The sequence below is a fragment of the Tupaia chinensis genome, unplaced genomic scaffold (genome assembly GCF_000334495.1).
Source record: "Tupaia chinensis unplaced genomic scaffold, TupChi_1.0 Scaffold000332_1, whole genome shotgun sequence".
Classification (NCBI taxonomy): domain Eukaryota; kingdom Metazoa; phylum Chordata; class Mammalia; order Scandentia; family Tupaiidae; genus Tupaia; species Tupaia belangeri.
Genome location: NW_006159826.1, coordinates 146,106 through 156,788, shown reverse-complemented (window position 1 = coordinate 156,788; position 10,683 = coordinate 146,106). Strand labels below are relative to the sequence as shown.

At 53.8% G+C, this 10,683-nt stretch overlaps 1 protein-coding gene across 4 annotated transcripts; it reads right to left on the bottom strand.

Annotated features, from left to right (window-relative positions):
- Window positions 1-322: 322 nt before the first annotated feature.
- Window positions 323-4,675, bottom strand: LOC102501961 (aquaporin-12). 4 transcript variants are annotated; one of them, XM_027773211.1, is made up of 5 exons: window positions 3,974-4,643; window positions 2,630-2,746; window positions 1,370-1,483; window positions 1,031-1,066; window positions 328-753 (listed from the first exon to the last, which is right to left on the bottom strand). In XM_027773211.1, the coding sequence occupies exons 1-5, from the start codon at window positions 4,578-4,580 to the stop codon at window positions 731-733; spliced, it is 897 nt and encodes a 298-aa protein (XP_027629012.1). In that variant the 5' UTR covers window positions 4,581-4,643; the 3' UTR covers window positions 328-730. The 4 variants fall into 4 exon arrangements, with proteins under 4 accessions (XP_027629011.1, XP_027629012.1, XP_006151976.1 ...); XM_027773210.1 differs by having other exon boundaries at window positions 323-1,066; window positions 3,974-4,675; XM_006151914.2 differs by lacking the exons at window positions 328-753; window positions 1,031-1,066 and having other exon boundaries at window positions 1,170-1,483; window positions 3,974-4,631.
- Window positions 4,676-10,683: the final 6,008 nt, after the last annotated feature.

Below are 10,683 nucleotides of genomic sequence, written 5' to 3'. Positions count from 1 at the left end.
CGTTCTCCTCTCGGGATCTTGGGCACGCACGCACACACGCCCGGCGTGAGTTTAAGCCAGTGGGTCCAGGACTCGAACCATGGTCGATTACGTGGGAGTCCAGCGATGTAGCCATTATGCCAACTGCTGGTCCTTCTTTCTTTCTTTTTAAATTGCCACATGTGTGCGTGCTCACTGAGAGAGCGGGAGAAAGCACCCCTCAACAGGCCGTGGTCCCACAGCCACCCTCTCTCTCCCTCCTGTCAGGATGGCGGCCTGTGTGCACACAAGCACGGTGGGTTTTTCAAGCCACTGGGGCCAGGACTTGAACTGCAGTTGGCTGCGTGGGATCTGGCTCACCTAACCACAAAGCCACAGAGCCGGCCCGAGTGGATGGTTCTTCCAATATCGACCTCGTCACACAACCCCGTTAGGTGCAAGACTGAGTGTAACATTAAATGCTAACATGAGAATAAAAGATAAACATTTTTAAAAATTAAAAACATGCTAGCTTGCAGTGTGATTTTAGTTTCCCTCCAACGGTCCTTGCGATTCGTTGAATCCTGTAAGAGGCTGAAAAGGGATTCGTGATTCGCACATCGCTGGAAACATCTATTTGTGATTTCTACCACTCTATCTTCAATTGCGAGGAAGAAATCTCTTAAAATGACCTTCCACGTTAATCATCCATCCACAGTTCCTAGGAAAATCGCGTTCCTCTCCATCGGATGCGGTGATCATTACCTTAGCTTTATTTCAGAGCTCGCGACGGCCCTGAAATAAAGTTCCGGGAGTGTCCAGAGCAGAATCTAGCCCTTGAGTGCCAACGCTCCCTGGGAGCCTCAGGGCAGCCAGGCATTCTCTTCCCTGTGCTGACGTCCCGGGAAAAGCTCTGCTGGAACCGAGTGCCCCTCCTGGGCTGCCTGTGCAGAGGCTGCGGGACTTGCTGGGGACCCCTGGGCTGCGGGCATGCAGCAGGTCCAGGTGCCACTGTGCTCGCTGCTTGGCCCAGGCCCGCTCACCCTGGCCTCCTTCTGTCCCCAGGTCTTACCTTTCACTCCATTCTGTAAATAAGTGGCAGAGAGACCTGTGGGAGAAAAGGCGATTCGGAGCGGCCTCTCCCCTGCCTCCCCCCAGAAGCCTCCCCTGCCTCCCTCCAGAAGCCTCCCTCAGGCCCAGGGAGACAGGCAGGTCTTAAGAGTGGTTTATTGAAAACGGTTTCTGGGGTGGGGCAGGGGTTCCTTCTTGCTCCAGGAAGTCCCAGGGTCCTGCAGCTGGTACCTCCCAGAGCCGGGGGCTCAGGTGGCATTCCACAACTGCCACCCCAGCCCACCCCGCCCAGGCGCCCGGCCGCTGCCCGCCTTGCCAGGCCTTTGGGCATCCCCAGGACCTGGGGCTGGCTTTCCTCTCGGGGTTCGGTACTTGCTCTTCTGACTATAGAGCAGGTTCTTCTGGAAAAGGCGAGGAAGGTGGCCCTGGTAAAGCAGGACAGCCAGGACCATCCCTGCAAGAGACAGGGTCGCACTGCAGCCCTTTACCTGTGACCAAGCCAGCTGGCCTCGCGCACCCTAACCCTCTCCTGGGCGGGGCCTCGGGCCCTGCAGGGGGCCACACCTCTCCCCAGGGCACCCTCCCCATGGTGATGGTATGAGCCAGGGCCCACGCTCAGGCTGGGACCCTGCCAGGGTGTCTCCAGCCACCTCTGGAACCTGCGTGGCCTTCTTTCCGGGGCTGCCACCCTTAGGTGGCTGTCTGTGGACGTGGCGAGTGTGGAGGGGGCTGGGGGAGATGGGTAGGGGTGGGCAGGATGGAGCCCACTAATCTGTGTCCCCAGGTGGAGACCCTAACCCACTGCCCCTCCGGGTTGGGAGGGTCAGCCGAGCAGGAGAGCGGCTCCTCGCGTGCCTGCTGGAGCTCCTCCCGGGATTTTGCCAGTGGGCTGTGCGCCTCCCCGCGTCAGGGGCTGCCTGGTCAGGATGGGCCTCCCCAACCACAAGCAGCTGCAGGGCCCCGAGAGCGGCCCCTGCGCCCAGCGCCCCTCTGCAGCCCTTGTCTCCGGTCTGAGATGCTGGTCTCTGGGAGGGAGGGCTCCACGGCTGGGCGAGCGAGGGGGTCTCCTCGTGCTTCAGGGAGTCGGGGGCTTGCCAAGGCCTATGGGGCTGGGTCACCTCCACACCCACAGACCTGTGGGGGAACAGATCCCCTTATGGTCTAAGCAGAGCCTGCTCCCCTGAGCTCCAGGGTCACCAGGACCAGCACCTCGCGAAGCGGGTGAAGACGCGCTGGGAGGCTGTGGAGCCCCGGGTGCAGAGAGCCCACTGCTGGCACTGCCCTGCCTGTCCTGGCCAGCCTCGCAGGCCTCCCTTCCCACCTGCAGCCTCCGTACCTGGTGCCAGACCCGTCCCCTCTGTGCCTGCCCCTGGCCTCTTCCCCAGGACCCCATAGCACCGGGGAGGACTCATGCTTCAGCCGCCCGGGGGCTCCCCGGCCGCCAGCTGGCCAGCAGAGCTGGGTGTAGCAGTGCTGAGTCCTTTCCCTGTCCCAGAACCTGAGCTGCTGCCCAGGGCCAGCCTTGTCCCTGCCCTCCAGGACTCCCAGGGCTGGGCCAGGGGTCCTGCAGGCCCGAGTGGCCCCACCCCACCGCCCTTACCTGTCAGAGGGCCTAGCCAGTACACCTGGGCATATTCCAGCCAGGTGTGCCCGGAGCAGTGGAAGGTGACTGCAGTGGCCAGGGTGGGGTTGAAGAAGGCAGATGTGAAGGGCCCAGCTGTGGACAGAGCATGGACAATCCTTGTCAGCGGCCCTCCCGCAGCTGCCTCCCAGACTGAGTCAGAGTCTCCAGTGCCCACGATGAGCCCCCTCCATGCAGGACTTGCCCTGGGCTTCAGCCCCGCCCTGCTGCTCTAATGGACACACCTAGGCAGCCAATCAGACTCAGGGAATGGTGGGACCGGGCATGACACAGAGAGGAAAGATAGAAGTAGAGAGAAACAGAAAAAATCAGATATCGAGATAGGGAGACTGAGATGGAGAGAGGCCATAAAGAGATAGAAAGAGGGAACCAGCAGTTAGCGTAATGGCTATGTCGCTGGACTCCCATGTAGTCAACTGCGGTTCGCGTCCCGGACCCAGTGGCTTAAACTCACGCCGGGCGCATGTGCGTACGTGCCCAGATCCCGAGAGGAGAATGGAGGAGAAGGGATTGTGGCGTGACCATCCACCCTGGGGGGTGATTTCTCGCTTTCTGTCTCTCTGTCTCTCTCTGTCTGTCTGGCGAGCGCATGCGCCCTATGGAGAAAATCTCTCAAAAAAAAAAAAAAAAAAAAAAAAAAAGAGATAAAAAGAGACAGCGAGAACCGGAAAGACAGAGATGGGGTGGGAAGGAGGCCGAGGGAGCCGGAGCCCTCAGGGATTCAGCCAGAGGAGTCACCATTGAGAGGGCTGTCGGGGGGGGGCCCATGGCCGGGGCCCTGCTACTGGTGGGGCAGGACCAGGGTCTGGGCCTTGGGGAACACAGAGACCAGGTAAACTGGAGCCTGGAGCTGGCGGGCACAGGCAGCCAGGGAGTCCTGGCGGGGGAGGAGCCTTGCAGACCTCCTGTGCTGATGGCGGGAGGTCTCGGGCCACTCCCAGCAGGGCTAGGCGCCCTGTCCATAGCACTTTGCTTCTGAGAAGCTCTGTGCTCAGCCAGGAGCAGCAGGGATGAGGGATGCCCTCCCCCCACGTCTCAACCCAGAGTGGACCTGGCCCCCGACCCCCGTCCCGCTCCTTGGGAGGCACGCCATGCCCACTCACCCCACTCAGCCAGGAGGACAGCCTGGGTGGGGCTGGGAGCTCCCCCACTGCCTTGTGTGCAGCCCACTGTCCTGCATCCACCAGCCAGGGTCCCGGGACCAGCCAGCCCAGCTCCTGGTGTGGGTCCTGGGCTCCTGGGTGTCCACAGGCACGAGTGTGCACAGTGGCCCCAACGGGGCACAGAGATGCAGGGTCTCACCTGTGTAGGCCATGAGGGTGACCAGCAGAGCCACAGCCGCCACTCTGCAGATGGGGAGGCTGCGCCGGAGGCGGAGGAGGGCCAGGTGGAAGAGGAAGGCACAGGAGCCCTCCAGCAGTGCGCCATGGGGCACGGAGGTGCGCAGGGCCGAGCTGCAGTGCTGGGCCAGGAGGCTCTGCAGCAGGTGCAGGTCACTGAGCTCCCAGGCCCAGCAGAGCTGCGTCAGCGTGCAGGCTGCCTGCACGCCCAGCCCCTGGGCTGCCAGCTTCAGCAGCGTGTGGGGCAGGGACGCCTCAGCCAGGAGGAACTCCTGCAGGGACACAGCGGGGTTGGCTGCGGCCCCGTCGAAGGTAGCCCCGTGCACCAGGAAGAGCAGGAAGAGTAGGGTCAGCGGCAGGTCAGGCCCGAAGCCCCCGGCCCAGGGGCCAAGCTCCGCCAGCATCCTCAGCTCCAGGCAGCAGGCCCCGAGCTGGGCCATGCCCAGTGCCTCCCGGGCAAAGCAGTCGTAGGCGCCCGCGGGGAGCAGGGCCTTGGACGCCCTCCTGGCCACCTCGCAGAGGGCAACAGTGGCAAAGAAGAAACAGAGGGACACGTTCAGGCCAGCCATGCCCAGGTCCAGAGGAGTGTGGGCAGGGCCTGTGGTGACGTGTCGTGTGGTGGTGGGAGACCGCACCTGGGCCCTGGGAACACCACACCTGCACCCTCATGGCCAACCCCACCTGCCTGACCAGGGGCAGCCAGGAGCACCCACAGCAGACCTGCCCATGGCTCGGCATCCTCTCCAGGGGCTGAGGCACGCCAGGCCCACTCACCTCACTCAGCCAGTCCCGGGCGCTGGGGACAGGTTACAGCTCATCAGAGCCACCATCAAAGCTCCGTGACTCACCTGGGGGTCTGACTCCAGGCCACGGCACCTGGCTCCCTGCACTGGGCTGCATTCTCACCTGGGTACTCCCGCCCTGCACCTGGGCTGTGTCCTTGGCTGGGCAGGGCCCCTGGCTCCCGTCTCTCTGGGCCTTCAGCCAACAGTGCTGTCTGGAAAGTGCTGCTCTGTTGGGCCCCAGACGCCCCTGCATGAGGCACGGGAGGGGCCTGGCAGGGAGCCCCGGGACCCAGTAGAAGGGCCCACCGCACCGCAGACCAGGCGATCCCACCTGCCGGCACGAGTCGGTAAAACGTGTTTCCCAGGAAGGCCCTGAGTGGGCGCCAGGCAGGCATGCCATCCTGGCGCTCCCTACGAACCCCAAGTGTGACGGGAAAGACCACCTCACTCCGGGAGTGGCAATTCCCTGTGCAGCCCTCTCTGCCTTGTCACCACACTGTGGCACGGATAGGTCCCTTCCTGAGGACTCATCACTGCGCTGCAGCCTCAAGACCAGAGGGACAGTGGAGAGGGCCCACGGGGCTCGCACGCCTGCCAGGCTGCAAGGTGTGGTGCCGGCCCTGGTCTTGGAAGCTGGCGGTTACCGCTGCACTTCAGGGACCCCACCCGGAGGAGGACCCGAGGCCTGCAGCGCTTACCCTGCCCACGCCCACCGGCCCTCCCTCACTCCCAGAGAGGAAACACCAAAAGCCTCCAGGATCTGCTGGTGTTCTCCGAGGGCCTCAGCCAGCCGCAGGCTTGGGAAGGCACCTGTGTGCCAGGCACAGGATCAGTGCTGGGCCTGGCGACCTGCTGCCTCCTCCCGGAAATGGGCGCTGGCCACCTGCTGCCCCAGCCCCTCTGCTCGGGGGTTGTGGCCTCCGTGGAGCATGCCCCAGCAGATTCAGCGCGCAGCCGGGACCCCGCACAGCCTCGCCCTTGCCACAGAGCCAGCCCGACTGCGCGCTCCCAGGGCCCTCCATCGCACACCCAGTCCCCACCCTTCCCAGGGAGTTTCGTTTTTAAATTTTGACTTTTCTAAACTTGGGTCTGGGCCACTCAGTCTGGCTGAGACCAGGGGAGGGAAGGGGCCTGCCTGAGGTCAAAGAGGAGAACAGTTGACCTCATCCCCCTTACAGGAGGGGCAGGGCCCCACGACGTCGGAACTGCAACAGGAGCGCCCCCTGTGGCCCGGGCAGGGACGCGGGCTCCTCAGCCTCCTGGACTCTGCCCCGCCAGGCAGAGAAGCCTTGTCTACACTCTGGCCCAGCTGTGGTGCCTGTGGCTGTCCCTTCCCTGTGTGAGGTCCCGTCTCCTCCAAGGGGGTGAGGACATTCTGGAATCTCTAGGGGTCCTGGACCCTGGGCAGGTCAGTGTCCCTTAGGGTGTTCGGTGGAGAGCGACTATGCAGACAGCCCTGACCCCGCCTGCATGTGGCTAGGGCTGTGGGGATAACCTCACAGGGGTACTCTCCCGGCACCAGCAGCTCGCTCTGTGTGATGGCTTCCCTGTGGAGATGGTCTCTCACTCCTGGGAGACTTGTGGGTAAGACTGGATGATTAATCCAGTATGTTGCAGGACCAGTTTACAGGAGTCCATCTGTGAAGGAGTTTGCGTTTATGCTAATGAAGGATAGAGGTCTGTGGTCTTTTTTGTTTTTTCCTTGTGATAACTTTTGTGGCTCGGGGATCAAATCCTGGCTTCGTGAGACAAGTGGGCATAACTCTCCTCTAGTCCTTGGAAGGGTGAGTAAAGGATTGGTGTTATTTCTGCTAGAGTATTTTTTAAAGAGAGATTTTTCATGTAAGACATGTGTGCTCACCAGGGAGACAGAGAGACAGAAAGCAAGAAATCGCGCCCCAGGGGGACGGCCACACCAGACCCTTCTCCTCCGTTCTTCTCTCGGGATTTTGGGCATGTATCACACATGCCCAGCATGAGTTTTAAGCTGCTGGCTCTGGGATGCAAACCGTGGTTGATTACGTGGGAGTCTGGAGACATAACCATTACACCATCTGCTGGTCCCTAGAGTATTTGATATAATTATTAGTTAAGCCACCTGGGCCAGGGTTTTGTCTGTAGGGAGATTTTACATTATTAATACAATTTTTACTGGTTATATCTTTACTGAGATTTTCTATATCTTCCAGAGTCAGCTTCAAGAATTTGTATCTTTTTATAAATTTGTCTATTTCATGAGTTATCTAATTTGTTGATATAAAGTTGGTGATAATATTCTCAAATAATCCTTTTTGTTTCTGAAGGATCTATACCAATGTTCTCACTTTTATTCCTGGACTTAGCAATCTGTGTCTTCTGGTACCCTCCCCCACCCCCGTCAGTCTAGTGGAAGATTTATCATTTTTCCTGATATTTTCAATTTTTTTAATATTCTCATTTTCCTATTTTCTATTTTAAAGTTTTTTCATTCAGGGCCAGCAGGTGGTGTGGTGTTTAAGGCACTGGACTCCCACATGTCCTACCACAGTTTGAGCCCCGGACCTGAAAGCTTGAAACTCACGCCGGGTGCGTGTGTGTGCGTGCCCAAGATCCCAGGAGGAGGGTGGAGGAGAAGGGATTGCAGCATGGCCATCCCCCTGGGGGTGATCTCTCACTTCCCCCTCACTGTTTCTTTCTATTGCTCTCTCTCTGGTCAACAAAGCCAAACAAAAAGAAAAATGAAATGAAAACCAAAAAACCATTCTGCTTTAGATCAATCCTTCTGTTCACTTTCCATTTATTTTGTGTTCTTTTCTCTAATTACTCAAGGTGGAGATTTATACTATTGACATGGAATCTTCCTTTGCTAACATATGAGCTTAAAGCATAAATATCCTTTAATCATATTTTAGCTGCATTCTATAATTTTTGACATTTCTTGTTTTCATTTTTATCCAGTTCAAAATGTTTTCTTCTTTGGCCTGTGGGTTATTTAGGAAAATGTCATAAAGAAGACAAACACACACAGATAGAAAAGTTGGAACAATATCCCACCATGTTCATGGATTGGAAAAATTAATATTGTCAAAATATCTATGCCACCCAAAGCAATCTACAGAGTTAATGCAAAATATCAAAATATCAGTGGCATTCTTTACACAAATAGGGAAATAACCACAACATTTGTGTAGACTCACAAAAGACCCCCAAAAAGCCAAAGCATTGCTGAGAAAAGAAGAACAAAGCTGGAGGCATCACATTTCTTGACTTAAAGATACATTACAAAGAGTGTAGGAGGAGAAAAGTGTAGGAAAGGAAATTTGGAGTACAAAATAGAGAGGTAAGACATTTGTGGGACACAGATATGGTTTATTATTTGTTGATGAGGATGTGTATAATCTTGGCTGGGCTTGACTGAGGTGTATATCATGCTGGGTAAAGTCTCTTTACAATCTAAATAATGTATAGTAATTAAATGTATAAATAATAATTAAAATGAATAATATAGAAAAATACATGACAAAGTTATAGTAAGTAAAACTGCATGGTACTGGTATAAAACAGACACGCAGACCAAAGGAACAAAATAAAGAGCTCAGAAGTAAATCCATGTGCATACAGCTAACTGGTTTTTGACCAAGATTCCAAAAATATTAATTGAGGGAAAACAGTCTCTTTAATAAATGGTGTTGGAAAAGTCAGATATCTACATGCAGAAGAGTTCTATCTCTTGCAATATACAAAAATCAGCTCAAAATGGATTATAGTCAAGGGGCCATCATCAGGTGGCGTGTGGTTAAGACACTGGACTCCTGCATGGGTGACAGCAATTTAAGTCCCAGACCTGACAGTTGGCTGTCTCTCTCTCTCTCTGGTAAGCACATGTGTCCTGTAGCAAATTAAAAAATATATATATAATGATAAAATTAAAAAAAATTATTAAAAAAAATGGATTATAGGGACCAGCAGATGGTATAATGTCTACATCACTGGACTCCCACAGTCGACCGCGGTTTGAGTCCCAGACCCGGTGACTTAAAGCTCACACCGGGCATGTGTACATGTATGGCCAAAATCACAAGAGGAAAATGGAGAAGGGATTGTGGCATGGCCATACCCCCTAAGGGGTGATTTCTTGCTTTTTGTCTCTCTCTGTGTCTCTCTGGTGAGTGCACACACCTTATACCAAAAATCTCTCTTAAAAAACAAACAAACAAACAAAAACCCTAGGAGAAATAATCCTTGGTCATAAAACAAGTCTCTGTAAATGTAACAGGACTGACATTATTCAAAGTATGTTTTTCCGGGTTAGCAGATGGCATAGTGGTTAAGGTGTTGGACTCCCACATGGCCAACTGCAGTTCAAGTTCCGGACCTGGTGGCTTAAAACTCATACTCGGCGCATGTGCATGTGTGCCCAAAATCCCAAGAGGAGATTGGAAGAGAAAGGACTGTGGTGTGGCCATCCCCCCGGGGAGTGATTTCTTGCTTTCTGTCTCTCTTTCTGCCTCTGTTTCTCTGGCAAGCAAGTGCCCCATAGTAAAAATCTCTTTTTTTAAAAAAAAAAGGATTATAGGAGTCCACCATGAGAGCTGAGATCTAGTGATTTCAGAGATAAGGCAATGAAGATGTTCTGCTGAGAATTTACCCTGGTAGAGCCCCTGTATCCTTCTCTCTGTCTCCCTCTGTCTCTTTCTGTCTCTGTCTTTTCATTTAAAAAATTTTTCTTTTTAAAACATTTTTAAGGTAAAGTTTCTTCTTGGCTCTGAAATCCTCCTTTATCTTGGTAATAAGCCCCTCCTTTTCCCCTCTCCCATCTAGGCAAAAAGAAAGGGCAGGCCAGAAGAAGACTGAGCCAGCCATGAGAGCTGAGATCTAGTGATTTCGCATGGCGTGCAGGCGCGCCACACGGTTTTCACTTTTTGTTTTTAAAATTAACAAATAAATATTTTTTCATTAGTTTTATTGCTTTTTTTTTCCATTTTCTCTCTCTTTTTTTCTTTCTCTCTTTCTCTGTTTCTTTTCCTTTTTCTTTTACCTCATCACTTTGCTGCTCAGCCTCCACCCACTGAGTGTCTAGACAGGTCTAAGTGAAAAGTTGCCAAAATCCAGATACTGTTTGGGTCCTCATATTCCTCAACTCCCACTGAATCTGCAACACAAAGAGAGAAAAACGCAATGCCAAAGAGTTTGCGGACTACATCCCCCTGTGCGCCTCTGATCGCTCAGATTGACCTTTTAGAAATTAGGAAGAAATGAATAACCCATCAGGTGACTAGAATTCACTGCAGGGGCACAAGAAATATGCGAAACCAAGAGAGAGGAGAATGGAGGAGAAGGGATTGCGGCGTGACCATCCCCCCTGGGGGGTGATTTCTCGCTTTCTGTCTCTATGTCTCTCTCTGTCTGTCTGGCGAGCGCACGCGCCCTACAGTGAAAATCTCTCCAAGGAAAAAAAAAAAGAATTTAGAGTATTCATAGTGACAAAGCTAACAGAAATGCAAGCGAAGAGAGACAATGAACACCAGCAGAAAAAAGCCCATAAGTTCCAGGAGGTGAGGAAGTTCTTGTGAAAGCTGAAAGAGAAAATAAACACCATAAAACAGAATCAAATGGAACTGTTGGAGATGAAGGCTGTAATACAGGAAGTCAAAACCTCCTTTGAAAGTACTAAAAGCAGACTAGATCATACAGAAAATTGAATCTCAGATATAGAAGACAGGATCTCTGGACTAGTAAAATCCACCATGAAGACTGAGAAAATAGCCCCCCCCCAAAAAAAAATGAGAATAATATACAGGAAATACTAGATACTATTAAACATCCAAACATCTGGATAACCGGTATCCCAGAAGGTGAAGAGACTAGTAAGAGTGTTGACAATCTATTCAATGAAATCCTGGAAGAA

Coding starts and splice junctions, on each gene's coding strand:
- LOC102501961 (XM_027773210.1), bottom strand. CDS start 4,580: ATGGCTGGCCTGAACGTGTCCCTCTGTTTCTTCTTTGCCACTGTTGCC. Junction 2,747..3,973: donor CACCCTCATGGCCTACACAG/GTGAGACCCTGC, acceptor CTCTGTCCACAG/CTGGGCCCTTCACATCTGCC. Junction 1,067..1,369: donor GAGAGGAAAGCCAGCCCCAG/GTCCTGGGGATG, acceptor TTTCTCCCACAG/GTCTCTCTGCCACTTATTTA.